The sequence below is a fragment of the Daldinia decipiens genome, assembly GCF_022478715.1.
Source record: "Daldinia decipiens strain CBS 113046 unplaced genomic scaffold F4813scaffold_43, whole genome shotgun sequence".
NCBI lineage: Eukaryota > Fungi > Ascomycota > Sordariomycetes > Xylariales > Hypoxylaceae > Daldinia > Daldinia decipiens.
The window spans coordinates 149,453-173,566 of record NW_026054586.1 but is presented as its reverse complement, the minus strand read 5'-3'; the positions used below and the strand labels follow the sequence as shown (position 1 = coordinate 173,566).

The 24,114-nt window shown below is 45.0% G+C and overlaps 7 protein-coding genes across 7 annotated transcripts; 6 read left to right on the top strand and 1 right to left on the bottom strand.

The window, feature by feature from the left end:
* Positions 1-276: 276 nt before the first annotated feature.
* F4813DRAFT_393354 (uncharacterized protein) lies at positions 277-2,767 on the bottom strand (the record flags this gene model as incomplete). The annotated part of the gene is made up of 3 exons (XM_049247410.1): positions 277-372; positions 426-2,069; positions 2,171-2,767. The coding sequence occupies 3 exons, from the start codon at positions 2,765-2,767 to the stop codon at positions 277-279; spliced, it is 2,337 nt and encodes a 778-aa protein (XP_049095735.1).
* Positions 2,768-3,913: 1,146 nt separating this feature from the next.
* Positions 3,914-5,318, top strand: F4813DRAFT_373379 (uncharacterized protein). Its single transcript, XM_049244810.1, has 2 exons — positions 3,914-4,415; positions 4,609-5,318. Exons 1-2 carry the CDS (start codon positions 4,317-4,319, stop codon positions 4,948-4,950), a joined length of 441 nt encoding a protein of 146 aa, XP_049095734.1. The 5' UTR covers positions 3,914-4,316; the 3' UTR covers positions 4,951-5,318.
* A 349-nt stretch (positions 5,319-5,667) lies between these two features.
* On the top strand, positions 5,668-6,072 carry F4813DRAFT_245097 (uncharacterized protein). Its single transcript, XM_049240077.1, has one exon. The coding sequence runs from the start codon at positions 5,707-5,709 to the stop codon at positions 5,962-5,964; it is 258 nt and encodes an 85-aa protein (XP_049095733.1). The 5' UTR covers positions 5,668-5,706; the 3' UTR covers positions 5,965-6,072.
* A 108-nt stretch (positions 6,073-6,180) lies between these two features.
* Positions 6,181-8,670, top strand: F4813DRAFT_383051 (sulfate transporter family-domain-containing protein; the record flags this gene model as incomplete). Its single annotated transcript, XM_049245890.1, has 3 exons — positions 6,181-7,271; positions 7,330-7,843; positions 7,939-8,670. The coding sequence occupies 3 exons, from the start codon at positions 6,181-6,183 to the stop codon at positions 8,668-8,670; spliced, it is 2,337 nt and encodes a 778-aa protein (XP_049095732.1).
* Positions 8,671-13,491: 4,821 nt separating this feature from the next.
* F4813DRAFT_393351 (plasma membrane calcium-transporting ATPase) lies at positions 13,492-17,087 on the top strand (the record flags this gene model as incomplete). Its single annotated transcript, XM_049247409.1, has 2 exons — positions 13,492-16,140; positions 16,209-17,087. 2 exons carry the CDS (start codon positions 13,492-13,494, stop codon positions 17,085-17,087), a joined length of 3,528 nt encoding a protein of 1,175 aa, XP_049095731.1.
* Positions 17,088-19,291: 2,204 nt separating this feature from the next.
* On the top strand, positions 19,292-21,803 carry F4813DRAFT_399619 (uncharacterized protein; the record flags this gene model as incomplete). The annotated part of the gene is made up of 2 exons (XM_049248190.1): positions 19,292-19,687; positions 19,744-21,803. The coding sequence occupies 2 exons, from the start codon at positions 19,292-19,294 to the stop codon at positions 21,688-21,690; spliced, it is 2,343 nt and encodes a 780-aa protein (XP_049095730.1). The 3' UTR covers positions 21,691-21,803.
* Positions 21,724-22,803, top strand: F4813DRAFT_393349 (uncharacterized protein; the record flags this gene model as incomplete). The annotated part of the gene is made up of 1 exon (XM_049247408.1): positions 21,724-22,803. One exon carries the CDS (start codon positions 21,724-21,726, stop codon positions 22,801-22,803), a length of 1,080 nt encoding a protein of 359 aa, XP_049095729.1.
* Positions 22,804-24,114: the final 1,311 nt, after the last annotated feature.

Sequence of the window (24,114 nt, the reverse complement as noted above, 5' to 3'; positions counted from 1 at the left end):
TGGCGTTTTCTTCTGCGTAAAAGCAAAATCTCCATGATACAATATATAACAAGTACACGGCTACATCTAGTCCCTTAGGTAGTTAGTAAAATACCGTACGCTACAGCTTGACGAGTAGCAGCATTGGCCTCTTGAATCTTGCCTATAGTAGACTTACCTCTTCAGCTAGTTCCAGAATTCGTCGCGTCGGAGGGGTCTAACACATATACGCCGTTGGTTATATTATGTAGGTATGTACCTAGCTAGGTACCTAGGTAGCTATGTTCCCGACTACTACTACCATTGTGAGAAATCGGTTGTCATCATATCAGAACCTGTAGGCACGCCTAACACAGCTTCGATGTTGGTAAAATTAAAGAGGACATTCTGCATCTGGTTTATATGTTAGTCTATTATTACCACTAACCTGGACATAAGCAGCTTACCGGGGTATTATATTCCCAGTCTTGGTCCATCGCCATCATACTGTCGAAGTCAGAGTGTGCATTATTCGTACTGGTAGCTTCATCAGGCTGTGGGGCGATCTGTTGCTTGAGCAATTCAAAGCAGTCTTGCATTGCTTTAGTGCCAGCTGTAATAATCGAATCTACGATATCTGCTCGTTTTAGGCCCTTCATTAATCCTTCGATGTGCGTTAATAGTGCTATTGAAAACAAATAGCCTTTTACATTCGTCTCTCCAATATAAATGCGACGATATATCCATGCGGTAGAATCTTTGAAAATATTAAGTAGGTCCGCTCGGGGGGTGGGCGGCCCTAAACTATCATCCTCTTGCAATTGGTTTTGCAGATCGAGACCGATGGCCATCGATGCTTGTGAGAGGATACTGCGGGCAAAGCCTGCTGCACAAGTAGTAAGCCGGGCCAGGTCATCCCTTTCTGGGACAATGGATATTTGTCCCAAGTCATTCATTTGAGGTTTCAGTGGCCGAGGACTGAAAGCGGCCGAAGGAAAAACAGTAGAATACAGTTTTGCACTCATCTCCACTACAGTCTTCCTCGAAAAAGCGTAAGCCGGCTCACTCATAGCTGAGCTAAAGTAAGGAAGATGGAGTGCCATGAAGTATCGACGCACGAGAAGGTCTACGAGGCGTCGTTGAAACCCTGTCGGTTGTCGGTCACCAAGCGTGAATCGTTGGAGCTGTTGTGAGAGAGATTTGTACGCGGTACTGAGTTGATTGTGAAGTCGAATGGTATCATCGAATGTGTTTTGTGTACCGATTTCGTTAAGGAGCCGGGCAATCGCTAGACGCGCCGAAAAGCTAGCACGAAGTGCTATAGCCACAGACATGTCTGTGAACTTATCTGGGGGATCAACCGTAACCGGCGTGTCGTCGTCAGTCAGTTGATCATCGTCGTAATTACCCGGCGCGGAAGTATCGTACTGGTCAAGGTATATTAGGGGCGGCCCTCCAGAGTCAACGCTAGTCTGTAGCGCAAGTTCGAGGATGGTATTCCACAACCGGCGGCGAATTTCGGAGAGGAAAAAGCTCATCTTAGGGAGTTTCTTAGGGTCTTTGTGAAGGCCCATATATATAGCTGTGCGCATTAATTGTCCCACGTGGATCCAGACCAGATCCTGGCCTACGGATGCAGTCTCTTGCGCGAGGCAGAGAAGAAGCATGACCCGTAGGCCAGTGAGGGTCAACCTTGCCTTAGGGGCCGGAGAGATAAGCCAGAATTGTGCCTCGTACACCCATTGCATAGCCGACTTGCGCATGGTATAGTAATCATCATAAACCGCGCCACCAATCGCCATAACGAGCTGAAATTGAATCATGAAGGGGAGGTCAACCGAGTCGGGTGACAACCAGAAATTCTCGTAGTCCTTTCTAAATGACGGGACATGTAATATTCGGAAGACAGTTTCTGACGTTCGAAGGTATCCATCTACGAGCTTATCCGCGACTTCTCGTGGCGGTATATTAGCACCATATTTAATAGCTTGTACGGGTGCCCTTTGCGCCTTAACGGTCAGACCCAGCGACTTGCACCGGTTTACCATCGCTATCGGCCCTGACTTCTTTTCTCGACACTCCTGGTCAAATATTTCCAATATGTACTTAAACTAATGATTGGTAAGTGACCTGTCAGTATACATGGTATTTCTACCTACGCCGGGACGTGATAAGAATGAGTAGAAAATAAAAGGACATGAGAGTAGCGTACGTTTCCTATTTGATTCATCCAGTGGCTTTGGCCTAGATACCGGGTTTTGGTCATGACACTTTTACTCATGGTGTGTAATTCTCCTGCTAGATAACTAGGATAGGTAGCCACAAAGTCCGGGTCGGCGGAGGGTTGTGTGGCGTTCTTCTGACGCGAGTGATTCCCCGTAGAGTCCTCTAAGCGGCGTTCAAGCTCTTTGATTCGGTCTAGTAGTGACCTAACATCGAAAGATTGTTCATAGCTTTGAGAAGTAGTTGAGTCGACGGGTGTAGAGCCATTCAAGGAAAGAGCTGGGTGATCTCCGTGTAAAGCTTCGCCGTGACGTGCGTGGTTTGATCCACTGGTCACGGGAGAGACGGCCGTATCGGAGTCAACGGTGGACAAGGGATCAGCTGGGTGATGTGGGCTTGCTGCAGAAGAAGATAACTCCGAATGCCGGCCTTGAGGCTCATAAACACAGGTCTTATGTTTGGAGCGAACGCAAGCACCACAAGGTAAATTGCGGTCACAGCGGAGCTTAGATCTTCGGCAGCTAACGCATGAAAGAGCTGGGCGGCGACGGCGACGGTCTGTCTTGACGCTCTGTGCCTCTTCCATGACAAGCCTATAGTAGTATAATGTCTAGAAATTGAAGGAAAACTTGAGTGATATGGTTTGGTTCCTTGATCTAATCTAATCAATCAGTGGTGAGTGGTGAGTTGAATCAGGGACAAGTCCGACTGATGTTGATGATCGGCCGAAGTAAAACATAATCTCCGAAACGACTTATCCGTATTAGTATTATCCTTTAATTGCATCAGCGCGGGTATATACCCACTTTGTACATAGGGAAATGCTACTGCTGTGTCATATTGGATTATCCAATGAGACTTACACCGAGTCTTGGCATGAATTCACCGAGTCTCATGAGGTGCCGTTCACGGATTCCATGATCATAAATAGTTTTCAGTCCATATGTTTGAAAATATCAGAATATATGACGACTATTTCTTATTTTGACAGAGGGAAAAGAGAATAGTGATTTAGGCAACTTGCAATCGATAATGCTCTCATTAGTTAGATGAATCGACGTTGATTATTAGTACTCCTGATTATATATGCATCGAGAAAGGCTCGCTACCTAATATCTACATAAGTAATGATCAGTATTTTAAAATCCAAGGGCAGATGATTTTCTAAATTAAACCTCAAGTTCTTATGATCATTTATATAATTGTTATAATTGTTACATAAAGCAAATTCTTTTCACCTAAAGAATTGTTAAGCTAAAGGCAAGACATCATGATATTGGAATACTGGGCAAGATTTATCGGCCGTAATAGTACCTAAATGTTATATGATTCAAATATGCTTAGACCTGTATATTTGATAAGCTGAGTAGGTGGTTTAGAATTGCCGTTTGAAATAACTACCCCAAATTCAAGCTGTCGTTTTTTTGTGTGCAGCCAAAGTGTTACGCCATGAAAACCAAGCAGATTATGCGCACGGGTAAAGACTTCAATACTATGAAATAAGCATAACTAAGGGTTGAGGGTTGCTCATTAAGAGCTGCCAAGATACAATATAACAAAAGAAAGCACGTTTGAAAATATATAGCTTATCATAAATAAGAAGTTAAAAAGATTAAAAATTGTTTGGATGATATTAGGGCAAGTAAATGTAGCGGTTGGAAATATCAGCCCAAGTTGTATTCCGTGTACGTGAAAGTAGATGCCGTGCAATTTCGTGAAAACAAATGCACAAACTATCTTAACGCATTCAATTCTTTCCTATTTCAACAGTTCTTGTACCTACCTTTCTCAAATAAGATGTTTTCAGGCAACAACCTAGATCTTATTTTACTTCTTTCTACCATCATATCCTACAACTTCAAAGCAAACTTGTTTTATCCATTCATCCTGACTTTCACATCTATCAACATCCATCTAAATACATTATCCGGGGCTGCGGCTAACTTACAGTCACGTTAGCACATCGATTCTAATCCAGACTGCCTACAATCAGAAGAAGCATCGCCAAAACTTCCAACAATACCTAGGTTACACGTTAGATACACACTTCCTTCTTTCTTCCTTTCTCCACACTTCTGGAGGTTTAAGGCATCCCTCGTCAACACACCCTACAATCAGTACTGCTATCCATCACCATGGCATCAAAGGCAGCATCCATCAAGGATACGCAGTTCACCGCTCGAGATATGGAGATCCTAGGAATAGCTTGGCAGTGCTTTGAGGTAGCTCCCAAGGTAAGACCAAGAACGAAACCACCTTTCTACCTTCACCTATCAAAAATTCCTCGAATACTCCAAGTTACCAATCATATACCTGCTATCTTGAGACCTTTATCTTGAGACATTAAGCTCGCACCTCGTTATTTCCTTTATAAAACTATATGACCAAAATTATTGGCATTTACTAACCGTGCTTCTGTATTTCTAGATCAACTGGGACAAGCTCGCCCAGCTTGCACCTTTCAAGAACGCCTCAACTGCCCGCGCTTGTTTCGGACCTATCAAGAAAAAGCTCGCCTTGGCCTCAGGAGAATCGACCACAGCCAACACAAGCGAGCCTGGCACGCCCACCAAAGGCAGCAAGAAGCGCAAGGCCGGCAGCGAGAAGACCCCCGGTTCCGGCAAGAAGACTAAGACCTCTAGAAAGGCTCTTTCTAAGTTTAAGAGCGATGGTAGTGAAGATGAAGATGAGACCAACGCCAAGATCAAAGCCGATATCAAGGCCCAAGAAGCAGAAGAAGATGAGGAAGATGCTCATGCTCTGGCGTAATCGCATCATCGCAGGTAGCAACGCGTTTATTAGCCAGACCTCGTATGCTATCACGATGACTCGACAATGAAGGCCCGCCTTCCTTCTTCATCTTCGGATAGTACACTCATTTCAACTATCGTTGACTATTGCTTGCACACATGGTCGTTGATGTTCCATTTCCATTTTCCGATGACATGCTTGACGCGATATAGCACCCTCTCTCGTCACCCGATATGTGGATGGACGACATCGTGGAGGGCTTTCGCTGGGTTATCATGATATGAATGCGCGATGAATCATTTCGTTTAAATTGCACGAGGTTAGATAGCTGATCCATAGGCAACCAAATTTCAACATTTGATTTATTTATAACCGTACCAAGTAATGTTGAAGCGGCTAACCTTTGAGCTTACCTAAATATTTCTTAACATTTCTTAGGTGAAGCTCACGTGGACAGGTTAGGTACCTAACGCTGTGGTACATTAAAATCTCCACTGCGTAACTGCGTTTCGGGGTCTAGATCCAGCTCGCGTTTCGGTGGGCTGCAGACACATGGCTGATTTAGGGTTTATCTATCCTGCCTAGGTACCTAACCTATGAAATATGTAACCATTGAACTTTGTTTTCTTTTTGTCATCTCGAAAGATTATCTAAGCAGAAAGGTTCTTTCCTATTTTTTGGGTTCTCTTTCCTTTTTATTCTTTGAAATTTATAAGATGGTAAGCACAACCAACATATACCGACCAAGAAGAAGTTGCTACCTTTTGAGATGAAATGGTACCAAGGAGCTACTCAATGCTCTGCTCTTACATGTATGGAACTAGGTACCGGGCCCCCCGCTGTATCCACTTGTTGTCCTACGGAACCCTTGGAACAATACAAAAATACTTTGGTGTCATTCTTTTATCAATGAACCAATTAAATAAATGCCATTTTTCCCTTCCTACTTCATCTTGCATATCGTACATCATATCTCCAGTATCCTCCATATCATTTCTACTATTAGCAGCTCCAGTTGTATGCATAATGTAGATCACCTAGCCCTCTTCTACTCTACATTCTCCCGGTTTTCTCGTCGACCTGTTGGTCTCTAAAGCCAATTAGATTGCTCTAGTGATAATCTCTTGTTACCTTGTCTGCCTGTTACGTCGCAAACACACTACGGCTGGGTCGTAAACGAAAGCTCAGTTTCTCTTAAGAATCCCATAGTTCTAGGTTGCCAAAGTCGAAATAGTCAAAGCCGAGAGTATGTCGCCGTCATCACGACCTCCTTCTATTACGACAGGTCGACCCTATCCTCACGACCATGCTCCACCGACTCCGAGTGGCCTTCGCCATAGTCTCACCGCCTCATCCTCTTCAATGAGTGAGGATTCAGAAGGGATAAATCCTGCAGGTCCTAGCACGCGTCGCGATCACTCTCATGACGACACTAACGAGACTACTTCTCTCCTCCACCACGAACGCGCACATGATGGCTCTTGCGATCACGGCACATTCTCTCCTCGCGTATCCAGCCCGCCACCAAGAGCCGGTAATCTTGATGGCGATATAGGGTCTGTGACGGATTCGGACGGCTCTGTGCCGTCTGGAGAGACGCAGCTTGTGAACTGGAGAAAGACATTTTCGAGTAGGGTAAAAAGCAAAAAGATGACGGATTCCAGTACCCTGGCACAACAACATGGCGTTAAGGACTCGTGGGTCATGTATTTTTCATACTATGTGCCCTTCCTCATATGGATTAAGCAGTATAAGTGGTCTTGGTTGAAAGGCGATTTTACGGCCGCTATCACCATTGCGTCCATGTACCTCCCTATGGCTCTTTCGTACGCCGATAACCTGGCACATGTTCCCCCGATCAATGGCCTATATGCCTTCGCCATCAACCCCTTCATATACGCGCTATTAGGAAGTTGCCCGCTGATGGTGGTCGGGCCAGAGGCAGCTGGTTCCTTACTTGTCGGATCTATTGTTAAGAATAGTATCGATCATGGAGGCGACGACGACGACAATGCCATTCTACAAGCAAAGGTGGCTGGTGTGGCCGTCGGCATAGCTGGTGCAACCGTCTTCTTTATGGGCGTATTTCGTCTAGGATTTCTTGATAGCGTCTTGAGCCGACCATTCCTACGAGGCTTCATTTCCGCTATTGGAGTGGTTATCTTTATCGACCAATTAATTCCCGTCTTGGGACTTATCCATGCAACTAAAGCAGCGCCGGGAGTTACGCATGGAAGCACCGTGCAGAAGCTCGAGTTTGTACTCACACACCTTAGCGACAGACACAACCTTACTGCTATTGTCGGCATTGTGGGGTTTGTTGTCATTATGGTATTGCGGTAAGTTGAAGACTACTCTGCCGTCTTTGGAATTTAATTCAGCTGATCATATGCGTAGGGAGGCCAAGAGGCGCTTGCAACCACGATACCCAGGAGTAGCATATTTCCCCGATAGACTTATCGTAGTTGTATTCTCTGCAGTCATGGCTTGGCACCTGGGCTGGGAACAAAGTGGTGTTCCAGTGTTGGGCAAAGTCGAAGCAGCATCCGGTCACGTCTTCACTTTTCATAACCCTTTCCAACTAGCGCATATGTCCCACATACGAGAGGCTATGGGCACGTCCTTCTTGATCGGCATGCTTGGTTTCTTTGAGTCTTCGGTTGCAGCCAAGAGTCTAGGAGGCGAAGAAATCGTCGAAGGGATGCAGTTGAGTCCTAATCGAGAACTCGTGGCTCTCGGAGCAGCTAACCTCGTCGGTGCGTGCTTTATGGCCATCCCGGCATTTGGAGGCTACGGTCGAAGCAAGGTCAATAAGAGTACAGGCGGGAAGAGTCCCATGAGCTCCCTTATACTCAGCGTTCTTACTGTAATATGTATCCTATTCCTCTTACCGTGGTTCTATTACCTTCCTGTGAGTGACCTACCTTCATAACCCATTCGCTAGCCCCCCTTGAGCTTCTGCTACAAGTGCTCACCATAGTAAACACAAAACTAACGACGGAGCAGAAACCCGTCCTATCTGCTCTGATCATGGCAGTTGCCTGGTCTTTAATCGAAGAAGCGCCGCATGACATATCGTTTTTCCTACGAATCAAGGGCTGGACTGAGCTTGCCCTCATGGCTGTCATCCTAGCCGTCACGGTCTTCTTCTCTCTCAATTTAGGCATTGCGATTGGCATTGGCCTATCGCTTTTGCAAGTCATTCGTCACGCAACACGCCCTCGTATACAAATTTTGGGCAGGGTACCTAACAGTGATCGCTTCGCTAACGCCGAAGAGCACCCCCAGGATCTCGAGTTTGTAGAGGGATGTTTGATTGTAAAAATTCCCGAGCCCTTGACATTTGCAAATACAGGTGAATTAAAGAATAGACTACGACGGCTCGAGCTGTACGGTACGGGAAATGCACATCCAGCGTTGCCGCGTCTTCGTCCACAGGCCAGTAACAAAAATGTCATCTTTGATATACACGGAGTCACCTCAATGGATGGTTCTGGCACTCAGGTATTAGAGGAGATAGTACGCAATTATCGAGACCGGGGCGTTAGGGTGTTTTTCAGCCGACCCGTCAGCCGACAGAACGAAGTGTGGCAATTGATGGAACGAAGCGGAATTGTTGAACTCGTAGGTGGCAGACACCGCTTCGTTGACGACGTAGGAGAAGCCATACGCATGACGGAAGTAGAGGATTTAGAAGAAACAGGCGCTTGCGCGGCTGCGAGTGATATTCTCTCTTAGATGAAGAGGGGGGGCACACTTCTTGAGGGATGAAGCCAAAACCAGTGCCTCGATAAGGATTGTCGGTTACTAGCATGCCATCTCTGCACCTTTTAGAATCTCCCGGACACTGTTCACGATTGGCGGTATATGACAATTCACTCTTTCAGCATATACCCTGTCGAATAGTGGGAGGTGGCCAATCATCCCGGACTAGTTGCAGGTCGGCCCTGGATTCGGAAACAGCCAGTTCACGATAAATATTGCATAGCACGTTAAAGCATTCAAAAGCATTCGAGGGTGGCGTTTTGGATATTCCTATTTGTAGAAAAGCACAGGAGGAGTCCTGCTTGATTATTTTATGTTAACGTTAGCTACGAGCCACAAATCCTTATGAGCTTCCATGCCGTGAGACGATGATGTATGACACTAGCTACAGATTTAGATTGAATTTGCTCTACTCGACATTATACTTCATAGCCGACTAGTGAGACATTGATAGGATAGCAGCTGAAGGTGTTGTAGCTATGATATTATATCACATTACAAATATGATTCAGAATACCAGTTGCCCCTTCACTTTTGCAGTTACGGGATCATAATCGACCGCTTGGTGAATTGGGTTATAATCCGAAGTAGGCATTTCATGACATTCTAGCGGTAGAAGCGCGCTACCAACTGTCAAAGGCGTAGTTCTTCAAGGGGGTAAATCTCTGTTGGTAAATTAGCCCCTGAAATTTGATCAAGTCGTCGCGATACCTGTTAATCGGACACAGGAACCGCGTCTTCGGATTGATCAGATCCGGATCAAGAAGTGCTTGCACCCGTCTTGCGTACAAGGCGGGTAGATGGTGTTTGGATTCTGTCTTTTAGTCTGGATGGAAGAGGCTACGACGGCGCACTGCTAGGAGAGCAACGCGATGAGCCTTGGTACCCTCTTCATTGTTCTTTTGGGTACCTAAGCTAAAATAGTTTCTCTCTAGGCATGTAGATTCTTGTCTACTACGTGGTATCTAAGCCACTAGCGACTTGGGAATTTTTAACCATCGTATGGTCTGCGAACATGTTGTCTCGCCTCGCATTGCTGGAAATCAAACTGGTTGATTTAGTCAGAAAGTGTTCCCATGAGGCGCATTTAAAGAATATGATTAGTCGTACCTATCCGTTAGACTGATCGGAGAATATGGGAATAGAACGAAGTCCGATCCTGGGGACGTTTGGTCGTACTTATCGTGGGGCTTATGGTGGCTTGGTTAAGTAATAGTAGCTGTTTTCTGTTGAGGTGCGATTTGCGCTGATTACCCCCGAACTCTCCATATTCCCGCAAGAGGTCACAGAATAGTTCCAGAAGTGAACAGGGATTCAGAAGGATGGGTTGGTCTTACGTACTATCTTATCGGATGTTTTGTCCCATGGTAGTTTGATTCTTGAGGCTCATACCGTTGATAATTACAAATAGGAGGGGATCCTACTATTACCTAAGATCCTGTCAGCCTTACCTATCCTTCGAAGTCTGCCTTGTGCGAATGTAATCTAATTAGTACGCCCAGATATGTCCGATTTCCATCTATAGCGATTACATATTTGTATTCGCTCAGGCACCCGAGTGTAACCTTGATCGAAACAGAAAAGTGACCATCCGATATATTGTTAATGATGCAAGATCTCATCTTAGGACAAATCACTTATATATACATATGGAATAGTCACATATCTCTATTACAAAATACAACGAAGGTTTGTTTTAGTTACGTGATGATGATTCCGTAGTTTAGGGCTTTGGTAGCTTATAATCCAATAATAGACATTCAGCATCACATTAAGCGGTATCTGATTCTAATAACCTGTCGTGAGTCAAATTGATACGACTTTGGTAATTGAAAATGGTTAAAAACTATGAACAATATGTATAAGATGAGGCCTACATACCTAGGTATCTAGGTATACTATGCTATAAATAGGGGGGAAGAGTATCTTCAAATACACATAAGTGTCTGATTTATCAGTTTCTGGCAAGCCATCGCAGAAAAGATTGCACGTTCACTGTTCTACGAGCTGCAGCTTCCGTCCACCGAGGGAGGACATAGCCACCCTAAATGTGACTCTAGTGTTACATGGTATGAGGCATTTTCTTCATATATTTTTTGTATATTATCCCCCTCACTCTAGACGGGAAGCAACTCCGAGGCCTGCTAATTGTTGCTCTACAATGCGAACACTCTCCATAACTAATCTTAATACCGTAAAACTATTTATTAAAAAAAAATCTTTTTACAATTTGATTTACCACCGTAAGATATTAAAGACTGACTGAGAGTTGTATTTGATATCCAAAGCAGAATTAACCTGCGTATTGCTTAGGTCTCACCACCTCTGCCTCGGCTTGCCCATTTGATTGCATACAATGAGGCTGTGTATGGTAGCGTAGAACTAGATTAATTCGGAATCTGCAGTCTCCTATAATTGTTTTATACCGGCAAGCATGCCAAGTAGAACACCCCTTTTCGTACCAGGGCTGTATTTGTTCCCCCCTATTCTGAGTGGGTAAGGTCCTACTTGAGGTAACTAATCGACAAAGATCTTCGTACAAATCGTAATAGTATTCAAGATGATATTATCCCCTAGCATCACCATTTCTATATTGATTTAACGTAGAGATAGTATGAACCCCTCCCTGATAGCTTTCGTAAGGCGTAATAATCAAATTAGTTTTATACCTAGCATTTTGAAGCCTTCCTTGTTGGTTTACGGCTTTGTTCGGTATAATTTTGATGAAGCGATTTTCGTACCGAGCTTCTTATGCCTTCCGAGTCTGCCTTGCAAGGAGGATCATATCTGAACTGACACAAGACAGCCAAGGCCTTGAGTTCGTGAATCACAAGTTGCCTTCTCACTTTCAGTAGCGTGCCGTGGGGAACGTTTTACGATGCATCACATCATAATGTAAGCAACATGCTGGTGTGATAGTTACTAATTCCTAGAAAGACAAGAATTTCGACACGCCTGCTGTTAAGACTATTGGATCAACTTGGACAACTCTAGACTGGCGCTGACGAGATAGTGGAATGAGAAAGGGCTTAGCTTTTCTAGTGATGACTTAAGCATTTTACCCACTCTGTCTATAAAGTCCAATGCCCATATAATGACTCTTTGCGGGCTTGTACTGGATTAGGGGCCTACGTGGTTTGTAGTGAGTGGTACATAGGGACCACTAATGCTTATCAAGTCACTCGATCAATTTATAGACACCGCTAGTAAAGTGTCGAAAGTTGGCGATGGATGCATTATGTAGAAAGCATACCAGGTATAGTTACAGACGATCGGATCGTGCATTGCCTAGATTTTGTTTTAAGGAGCCACATGGCCACGAAAACAAGATTCGCCCAAGTTTTGCGATGGTAAAGAAGTAGTTATATGCGTCATGCCAAATAGTCCATCTAAGCCAAGTGTTAATGCCGGGCTTGGTATTGTTTGTCTAAAAACTAGGCTTTCTTGGTTGCTACCTGTAAGTTGACTCCGCCCTTTTGTTGGCGTGTCAGGTTATCAATCATCGACTAAAGCAAGGGAACGTGTCCGTGATAATACCGATTATTAGTTGGAGGTAGTTTAGTTTGGTATATTTGGTATATTTGGTATTGCTGTCGTTGTGAGTTGTGAGTTGTGAGTTGAGTATAATTGGATGGGTTTCCCACATGTGATTGGTTAAAAGCGAATTTCGCTCATGAATCGCGATAATTGTTTGAAGAAACTCGGCCATGCACCACGGATCCGGGTTTAAAACTCAAAAGTCAAATCAAACTAGGAATCTAGACTGGGCAATGCAGCAAGGCCAATCAACAGATGGAATAATATAGAGTTAGTTATGTTCAAACTGCGTATCGCCCGACTTTTAATTGGTCAAAGCGGTATCTAACATCTACACAGCCTCATTCGACCCCCTCTTGGCATAAGGGAGGAACGTCAGAAATTTCTCCTCTCTTCATACATGTTAGGTACATGTAAGTAGTTGATCCTTCAAACCGTTGTATTGGTATCTATTAGGTATCTGTTAATCACTGCATGTATGTAGAAGCGATCTAGTCGCCAATACCACTAATTCCTACCCTTCGTGGCCAATCCGTCATAGTCAGTCTTTGAGGAGATGGGAAGCGCCTTTTATGTTCAAGCAAAAGCGGCCTCCAACACAGCATTTGCCTCTCACCGCGCCATATGCCTAACATAGCCTTCCTTATTACACCTTCAAGACAGATTTGATAGCTGCGCCCGGGTCTAGATGGTGTGAACAGACTCTCAACACTTTAAAGAGTCGCGTCTTTCTTTTCTGTCAACGCGTACTATATATCTATTAAGCACCTAATATACCTAGGTAACCTAGAGGTATATCATAACCCAAGATCAAGCTGCGGTCTGCATTACGACGGGTCCACCATCTAAGTTACCAACTACTGGTACCTTTAATCCGGCATTTTCGCCATCGCATTACTCCGCTTTGCACAGCCTGGCCAAGAGAGTCCTTGGTATCGGATAGCCTGCTATCCAGTTTAGTTTGGGGCAACAATACCACGACATCCTTTGGCCTCGGTAAAGTGGAAATTCTATACGGCGAGCCTTAACAGCGTCAGCATGTGCCTTTTCTAGGCCTCACCTCACAGCCGTCCGAACTTATCTTTCTTATATGATACCCCCCCCTCACCGACCAGTTCGTTCTTGAAAGCCTACATAATTATCATACTCCATCATATCTTAGAAATTATACCTATTACCATCTCAACCCATGATCTACCTCATATCTATTCATCTGTCAAGTTAAGATAAGACTAGCAGCTATACATTTTCATAATCATGGCGAGCAATAGTTTGGCGCCGCCAACGCTAGCGATCGATACACGAACGCGTCCAAGGAGCGATACTAATGAAACCAGAGCGGTGACGCCTGCCGGTTCCTTCGTCTCTAACATTTCGAGCATATCGAATCCTTTTCTAACGCCAGCTCACTCTAACCCTTTCCAAACACCAGTCCCATCCGATTGTGGAGCAAGTGTGTTATCAGTAGATCCCGAAGCAGCTCTCCATCCAGATCCCGGCTCGGAGGCGGATTTCCAGGTCGAAAATAATCCGTTTGCTTTCAGCCCGGGTCAGTTAAACAAACTTCAAAATCCAAAATCTTTACCCGCATTTCAAGCGCTAGGCGGCATCTCCGGAATAGCACGCGGCTTACAGTCCGATATTAACGCCGGCCTGAGCGTCGACGAGGCAACTGTACGGACATCTATTACGTTTGAGCAGGCCGTGAGGAGGACATCAGATAAATTTATAGAGACATCGGAACGGACACCTCAACCCGGATCCGACTCCTTTGTTGACCGAGCAAGAGTCTTTGGCAGGAATATTTTACCAGCGAAGAAAGCCACATCGATATGGATACTCATGTGGAATGCCTACAACGACAGGGTTATCATCTTGTTAACAGTAGCCGCAGTAATATCGCTGGCACTTGGCCTTTACGAAACTTTCGGGACGACCCCTGAACCAGGAGGACCACCATCTGTAGACTGGGTTGAAGGCGTTGCAATCATCATCGCTATACTTATCGTCACGCTGGTAGGGTCACTCAATGACTGGCAGAAGGAACGTGCTTTCGTCAGACTTAACGCCAAGAAAGATGACCGCGAGATCAAAGTTGTTCGGTCTGGGAAGTCATTCATGATTAATGTTCACGAAGTCCTGGTCGGGGATGTCCTACACCTCGAACCCGGTGATCTCGTCCCCGTCGACGGAATTTATATTAACGGCAACGACTTGAAGTGCGATGAATCTTCAGCCACGGGTGAATCTGACGCTATCAAAAAGACACCGGGTGGGCAGGTTATGGAAATACTGGAATCAGGCGCCAGCCAAAAAGGGCTCGACCCCTTTATTATTTCAGGGTCCAAGGTGCTTGAAGGCGTCGGCACATTCCTCTGCACTTCTGTCGGTGTGCATTCCAGCTTCGGCAAGATCATGATGTCTGTCCGAACAGATATCGAAGCAACTCCTCTTCAGAAGAAACTCGAAAGACTCGCCGTTGCTATCGCAAAACTAGGTAGTACAGCAGCTGGTCTTCTCTTCTTCGTCCTACTATTTCGTTTCCTCGGCGGCCTCTCAACGGACACGCGTTCTAGCTCAGGGAAGGCTTCCGCCTTCTTGGACATCCTGATCGTGGCCGTGACTATTGTTGTTGTGGCTGTACCCGAAGGTTTGCCCCTGGCGGTCACCTTGGCGCTGGCCTTCGCCACCACTCGATTACTGAAGGAAAACAACCTTGTCCGTGTTTTACGCGCCTGCGAGACGATGGGCAACGCCACCGCAATTTGTTCCGACAAAACGGGAACATTAACAACCAACAAAATGACAGTTGTCGCGGGAACATTTGGCCAATCAAGCTTTGCCAAATCCGAAAGCGAGAAGCCAGGTATTCAGAGCGTCTCCCAGTGGGCGGCCGGTCTTAGTCAAAAAACCAAGGATGCTATTGTGCAATCAATAGCTATCAACTCCACTGCCTTTGAGGGCGAGGAAGATGGCCAATTCGCTTTTATTGGTTCCAAGACTGAGACAGCACTGCTTCAGCTAGCAAGGGACTACCTTGCGATGCAATCATTGGCTGAGGCCCGCAACAATGAACAGGCAATTCAAATGATGCCTTTCGACTCGGCTAAGAAGTGCATGGGCGCAGTCATCAAGCTACGAGACAATTCTGGATATAGGCTTTTAGTGAAGGGAGCTTCGGAAATCCTCTTAAACTATTGCAGCGCGAAGGCAGATGTTCAGTCTCTTGCTACAAGCGAGCTTTCAAATAGCGATCGTGATGGCATAACATCTATTATAGATTCTTATGCCAAGGGATCGCTCAGGACCATCGGTATCGTATACAGAGATTTTGAGAGTTGGCCACCTGTCGAAGCCGAGATGGAAGATGGCTATGTCAAATTCGGCTCAGTATTAAAGAACTTGGTTTGGTTTGGTTTGGTGGGTATCCAGGATCCCGTAAGACCGGGTGTCCCCGAGGCGGTTCGAAAAGCTCAACTTGCTGGTGTCGTCGTTCGCATGGTTACCGGAGACAACGCTGTAACCGCTCAGGCCATCGCCGCCGAATGTGGTATTTACACCGATGGCCTTATCATGGAAGGTCCTGATTTTAGGAGACTTAGCCAGGATGAGATGGATGCCAAATTACCCAAGCTACAAGTACTTGCGCGCTCGTCACCTGAGGATAAGAGGATTCTAGTCGCGAGACTCAAGGCTCTTGGAGAAACAGTAGCTGTTACTGGAGATGGCACCAACGATGCTCCAGCTCTTAAGACTGCCGATGTCGGTTTTTCGATGGGCATCTGCGGAACTGAGGTGGCTAAGGAGGCTTCGGAAATTGTACTGATGGACGATAACTTCGCCTCTATTCTTACTGCTCTCAAATGGGGACGAGCAGTTAACGACGCCGTTCAGAAGTTTCTTCAGGTGAGTTTGCGGTCAACATGACACAAGCAACTAGGACTATCTCTGTATGATACTAATCATTCTTCTAGTTCCAAATTACCGTTAATATTACCGCCGTGCTCCTCGCCTTCATATCTGCCGTTGCCGACCCCGAGATGCATTCCGTACTTACTGCCGTGCAATTACTCTGGGTAAACCTCATCATGGATACCTTTGCAGCCCTCGCACTCGCAACGGACCCTCCAACTGAAAAGATCCTTGACCGCAAACCCCAACCGAAGAGCGCACCCCTCATTACAACCAATATGTGGAAAATGATTGTAGGACAAGCAATTTACCAACTCATCGTTACATTAATCCTACACTTCGCCGGTGCTTCCATCCTAGGATATGATCCCAATAATCAAACCCAGAAAACTGAGCTCAACACTATGGTCTTCAACACGTTCGTATGGATGCAAATTTTCAACGAATTTAACAACCGACGCCTGGATAACAAGTTCAACATCTTCGAAGGTGTGCTTCGCAACAAATTCTTCATTATAATTAACATTATTATGGTTGGCGCTCAGATCGCCATTGTCTTCGTAGGAGGCGCTGCGTTCGAGATCACTGCTATCAACGGCGTGCAATGGGCTATCTGCCTGGTGGCAGCAGCCATTTCGCTCCCGTGGGCTATTGTTATACGACTATTCCCGGACGCCCTATTCGCCAGGATCACTGAGATCGTAACCGCACCCGTCGTTGCTGTATATAAGCTTCTAGCTAAATTCTTTTCCAAGATCGGCACTGTCTTTAGTAGGATGTGGAAGCCGAAGAAGACGGAATCGTCGTCGAAAGAAAAGCAAGAAAATTATACAACTCGAGAAAAAGAAGCAGCTCCCGAGATCGTGGTTTCCGATGGCGTTCTCTCGAATAATAACCCGGAAATACAAATAATAGAGGATTTGGAACAGGGGCGAAGATAATATATAGATTAGGTAGATATATGGTTTTTATTTGTATATTAGATAGAACATATGACATTTAGCGACGAGTTTTGGATTTATCGTAATTAATGGATGTACGCACGAATAAACTCGAAATAAGAACATTGATTCAAATATGGTGAACAAGTCCTAGCGGACAAGAATATGCTATAGGATAGCAAGTATTTATTGTAGTTGCAAAAGGAGTTAAGACCGTAGATCTTATAGGAAAAGAAATGTAGTAAATTCATGTCCTTTGCATTTTTAGCCCATACATATACGCGCCCTCAACTATACATACATAAAGTAAATACATTACAAACTTTAACACTTATATTGCTATTAACTATTTAAGATACTCTTTTTCTGGTCTTAGTATTGCATCACTTAAAGCGTCTTTAAACATGTCAGCTTAGGTTGAAAAGATGCTGATAATAAGTCTTATGTAGGCAATTTAGTTTATAAACTACCTAGGTAAATTTTTAAGGAACATAATACCTCTTATGCAACATTACTCGCCTTTTTACTACTTATATTTAATTTACATTTAATTGTTTTCTTCTTTAAAGATCATTCCATGAACATACCATAAGCTGTTATAAGTAGACCTCAACATTACTATTTAAAAAATACATACTACGTGTTTTATAAACCGACCGTACTTAAGCTTTCTAGTGTTTATATTTAACTAAATGCTCACTTGAGTTATCTAGATAAATGTTGAATATATGTGGTACTCATCTGGTTTGTAGGTGCGTTGAAACGCGTGGGCAGCTGGTCGTAACTAAGGGGGCAGAATTCGTTGTACCCGAGCTTTCATGCTAGCATCGTACCTATGTACCTTTGGCATGTATGTACCTCTGGCATATTGAAGGTACCAACTTAAAAGTAAGCCAACATTCTGCAATAAATCGGTGCCTGAACCACTTCGATACGTATCTACTTTTGTTTCTTTTCCCTTCCGAAATCCGAATCAACTGATCTTGGTACGTATCCCTTTGCTAGATCTAGATCAATTAATCTGCAGCTAAAATCCGGGGAACCCTGCTCTAGAAAAAGAAATATACTATTTTTGGAAGGTGGGTCGCGTTATCATCCAATCATTGCACAGTTGCACAAACAATTCAAGAGTTTACATAATCAGACCAACCAGAATCATTACACAACAACTACTTGTATTATACAATCACCATTAATGAGTCACGGTTTTGAAATAAGTATCGCATTAAGCCGTTTATATAGTTTGAATTGAATACATTTATTGACTTGAGATCAAATTCGAAAATACATGGTTTGAAGTGATACTTAAAGTTAACCCGGGTCTCTAATGTATAATCCCTACTAACAACTCAGTGTTGGAACCGAAGGCTTTAGCAATGTTATGTTACATTTTAGACAGAAATTGATGTTTCTGTTAATCCCAAAATATCATCTAATAATTATTTAATAGTTGATTCTGGTTTTCCTGTGAAATAAAAATGATTAAATCTCTCTTAAGGCAACTGCTCCCCGTGTGGAATATCTACACCTGTAAAGTGACCGTTTGCAGATGTTGATTAGCTGTAGTTGTGTACCTTCCAACCTTCCAACCTTAGCAGTAAAAGATGCACAGACAATATGTGTAAAACTGCAGTAACGACCTGCCTGAGATGTGTTGAGTGGTTGATTCAACTTATGATACTTAAGGTACATATGAAAATTCGAGCATCGTGCCTTCCTCTTTCCTAATTCTAAAATTGATTTGTTGCCAAAGTACCAATGTTACAACTGATTATTCCCACAATCACCGGCGCAAACTTTCTCTATTTAATTCTACAGACCTGTTACCCAAACTGAACTCTTTCTCTTCCTTCTTTTCTTTCTACAAGTTAACTAAGTGCAAATATTCTCGTCTTCGTCTTCGACTTTGTCTTCGTCTTCGACATACACATGTTATTAGTTACACTATCCGACTACACATTGATTCATTGATCTATTGATCCTTCGATCCAAACAAGTATTCAATACATCAATCAATCAATCCACTCGATTATTGATTCATCAATCGATTCATCTTATTGTCTTAATCATTGACTTCAGTTGATTCATTGATTTATCTATCTATTACCAACCCTATCCCCCCTCCCCCTCTCCGTCCCTCCCCTATTCACCTTACTCTTCTATTTACCCTTCTATTATTACATTGATCGACCAAGTCTTTCATCATGTACGCCATCACCATCCTCGTCCCCTTCCTTCTGGCCCTTGACGCCATGTTCGCCGCCCCCTTTGGAGGAGCTATCGGCCTCGTTATGATCTCTTGTCTCTCCGGTTATGATGATAGCGATCCCTCTGCCAATATCGTCGCCCTCTTGGCAAACACTCTTACGGCTATTTGCGTGAAGTATGCCTTTGGAGGAGGTGTTCTACGGGAGATCCACGGCATCGCGCTCATGTGTGCATGCAAAGATTCTTGGGGTGTTACGTATCCCAGCGCGACTACCGTTGCGACGACCATGATAATGCATAAGTTTCTTACTTGCGACAAGAATATGTTTATTCTTGATCTTGTCATGATTGTCTGCGCTGCAACCCCCTCTCTTCGACGCATCCCTCTCCAGGTAATTCTCATCCCGACCCTTATGCTCGCCCCTGATTTTGACGTCTTATATCATAGGTACTTTCCGTGGCTCTCACACGAACCCACTGCACATATTTGTTCATGCTCCGTCCCTTGGCTCTCATCCTGCGCATTACCGTGTCTATCTTAAAGCTCCCTCTTACTCTCTGGCGCAAGTTATGTCGAGTTCTAAGAAAGCCTAAGATGATTCACGCTAGCACGCAGATGGACGCTCACAACAAACCTCGACCTCAACCTCAACTGGCCATATCTGCGATCATAACTGTCACAGACACGCCCCCTATTACCTCTCTTGAGCCGCCTATGCCTACACCCATAGTCCACTCTCACGAGTCCGTTCTCGAGATCTTTCGAAAGACCAAGCCGAGAATTACATTTCTTCGAAGATCATTGCTTATGAAAGAACAGGGTACCGAAACAGGGCTTGTCGAGGAGATACTACAGGCTCCAGGTCAGACGATCTCTTCACGTGAATACCTTAGGAACAAGTGGGCTATGGCCAAGCAACATAACCAGCCGAAGCCGACTGAAGGCGCACCTAAGTCTAAGGAGCCTGTTAGCAACCAACCTAGTATTCTGCAGTCTTCTATTGACCGGTCTTCTATTGACCAGCCTACCATCGAGCAGCCTATCATCGAGCAGTCCGTCATTGAGAAGCCTACCCCTGAGGAGTCTGCCCCTGAGAAGCTCAGTGATGACATGCTTTCTATCGAGATGCCTCCTATTCATGGTTCTCCCATTTCTCAACCCGCCGAAGAAGAGCCTCTAGATTTCCAGCCTGCTGTAGAGCAGCTGGTCATTGAGCAAGCTGTTGCTGTTGAGGGACATAGTACCGAAAACCCCTCGACCAACGACCCTACTACCTTCGAGCTACCTCCTGCAGAGCAGCAATCCATTGTCCGGGCCAATACTGAACAGCCTACCTCCCAGTACCCCGAGATTCAGGAGATGCCTCTCATTGATCAGCTTGCTGAGACGAATTCAATAGATGAGCCCACTATTTCAGAGACTCTTAAGGAGGAACCCTCGGTTGAGCAATATGCAATCGAACAGCCTAGCGAGGAGCCCATTGCGGAGGATCATTCTATTGAACAGCTCTCACATTATGAGCAACCATCCAATGATATGGCACAATGGGAAGAGATTATTGACAATATACTAAACGATATGTTGTCTCTAGATGATTCGCAGCAGGTCGAGGACAACCAGTTTAGCAGCGAGCAGATTGTTATTCATGAGCCACATATCTTCCCCGCGCCAGCAGAGTTCGATTCCAATATACAATTTTTGGAGAACCCTGTGAGCATAGAACAAGCTGTCGAAAATGGTCATCTTTTCGACAGTGAACAGCATACTCTAACCCAACCTACCCCCGCGTTCACATACAACAGCGAGCAGTCTACTGAAGCCGGACAATCTACCTCCGCTCTTGACTTCGGTGTTGGACAATCCACACCCATGTTCTCTCTCGTCAATGAGCAGCCTACAGAGGTTGAACAGCCTGCTGTCATCTTTAATTTCGGCGCTGAACAGTTTATTCAGCCCGAACAACATACACCTATATCCTCCTTCCTTAATGAGCAGCCAACTCAGGCTCCACAGCCAATTCCGGTGTTGTCTTACGGTAATGAGCAGTTCACAGAAGCTCAGCAACCTGACCTTACTTTTAATTTCGGTGGTGAGCAATATACATCTGCGCCCTATTTCGTCAACGAGCAATCCGCGGAAGCTGGTCAGTCTGCCCCTATATTTGACTTTGGTGGCGAACAATCCGCGCAGATGTTCTATTACGACGATGAGGAGCCTATCGAACCCGAACAGTACGCTTCAATGTCCTATTCTAGTCACCCAGGTTTCACTCATATCGGACAACTTACCTTCCCGGAGCAGAGCCAAGTTGACCAGGGCTCCTCGGATCATCAAAACCAGCAGATTAATGCAAACGAGACAATGAATTCTGATCACTCGGCTTCAATGGGATAGAACCCCCAAACCGATGATCAAATTCAAGAGGCAATGGATGTCGAAACTGAAGAAGTCGAAACGGGTGAACCAGGTCCGGGGACAATGAACACCGAATCCGATGATGATATTCTAGAACTGATGGAGCAGACACTTGAGGAGGAGCTGGCGGCAGACCTAGCAAGTACGGATCTTGGGAATGGTCAAGACCCTGACCACGAAGAACCTATGGGAGATGCACCAGAAGTAGATGGCCATCAGGAAGAGCAAGATATTCCGGATGAACTTATGACGGAAGCTCCCTTTACAGAGACTGGACCCATACACATCCAGCCTATTCCTAATACTCCTCCCATCCCAAATTATAATCCGACTAACACCACTACCGCCATACATACACCTACATCCACTTCTAACTTTACCTCCAATATCGGTATCTTAAGCCAGACTACTATTGCCCCGCCAAGTAACCCATATATGGGAAACGAGGAACTGGTATTCGAAGCACCAGGGCCGATATTTGAAGAACCTATGGTTGCCAGTAGTTCCGATATGGAAGATACTCCTATGGGAGAGGATCCCTCTGTCGAGACTTCTCGAAATAAGGCTCCACCTGTGCAGGTGCGACCTCAAGCCCCAGCCTTCTCTAGCATTCCTAAAGCTTGGCTGCTTCCATCAAAGCCACGGGAGGCGGCCAAGTTAGACCTCAGCGCCCTCAAGAAGACCCTCGAGGGCAATATAGAGGAGCGCTCAAAAGGAAGCATCATGGGACGTGGCGGGAAGCAAAGGGCTTTCGATCAAGCAGCTGTGAAGGGAGCCCTCCTCCCTGACACTTACTACACGATTGGTGCCGAGGGCTTGCCTCACAAGGAGACCGATGGGCTTCCCTTTACAGAGAGTGATGATGAGCGTTTGAGTGCCACAATGGAGAAGTTAGACACAGCAAGCAAGCACAACCGAGACGAGCAGAACAAGAAGAATATTCTGGTCGTGGAGGCCGAGGAGAAGTTGAAGGAGGGGTGGCAAAAGAAGAAGAACGACGCAGACTTCCAATCACTAATGAAATTAAAGAAGCGACCTGCCAACCCGTTTATCGTTCCAAAGAGACCGAAGAAGCCGGCGGATAAGCAGTAGACTACTCTCAGAACCTTGGTAATGTACAGTTATACCTAGTCCTAACACTGACTCAACAGTTTTGTAGTCGCAAGAATTCATTCCTTTCATTCGGCACAATCCCCCTTGTACCCCATGGCCATCCTTCGCCGGATTGGCGTCAGCCCTGCCTCGCAAGCGGGCTGATATGTATCATGCATTTATGGGGTGCATGTACCAATCAAGGATTGGTGTTGATTTAAGGGAATGTGCCGTCTGGAGGATGAGATCTTCGCTCAAGGCCTTGGGTTTGGCTTAGGGTCTTTGTACTGATTGTCATTACTGGGGGACTGGAGAGCAGTCTGGCTGCTTAACGCTAGTTCTCTTCCCTCTTTGGGGTGGTACATCGAGAAGGTGGGCTGTTATCTTTATTTCATTTCTGCATGGACGAAAGCCGGGTCTTAGACTATTGCATCCCCTTATTCTCTTTTCGCCTTCTTCTTGCAGGTCCTCTAGCCTCTACCTCATCACATCGGTCACTTGGTTTCCATATATCCGCAAAGTATGCAAGGTAAGTGTTCAGAATGCTGAGCTTAAGATGATATGAATCTAACAAGTAATTATAGATATCTCATTCTCGAAGACGTTGGCATTAAGTTCTCTATTCCTATGACAGGGCCGAGGGATGGCTTCCCAACGAGACATGAATTTGTGCTAGTAGCTTGGTAGTTTCACCAATAACTCTATGGTATTGTAGATTAGACAAGCAATATCGAACAACTTGCCAACACGATGAGATTGGGAGACAATATAATCACTAAAAAAAAGAAGTTCTTTCAACTACATAGACAGCTACACGAGGCTATCAAAGGCGTCGACACCATCAAGAGGAAGAAAGACCAAGGTTACCTGTTAGCAGAGGTAGCTGCTATAATTAAGATCAGTTGAACTCAAGTTAGTGGCATGATAGACCCCATGTCATTTCACACTATGGTCGGTCTAATACACAAAACGTGCCTCTTGTCTCCGAAATTATTCTACTTGAACAGAAGCTTCAAAACAAGCATTCACACCTAATTGCAAATTAAAAAGCAAAACCTAGTAAGTGCCCTATATGTATCAGACACTCAGCATTATATGGAAGCTAACAATTTTAGATACTTTATATTCAAATAATGCCACTTACACCATAAGAACTAGAAACCTCCTATCACCTCCTCTAGTCAGCAGTAGAGTATCATTCTCATAGTCATCCCATCACTAGCAACAGCGACAAAGCTGCCGCGTCACTACACCATGCCGCCGAAGAATGAGATCCCGCGACAACCACAATTCGAGGGATTTGCGTGGGGA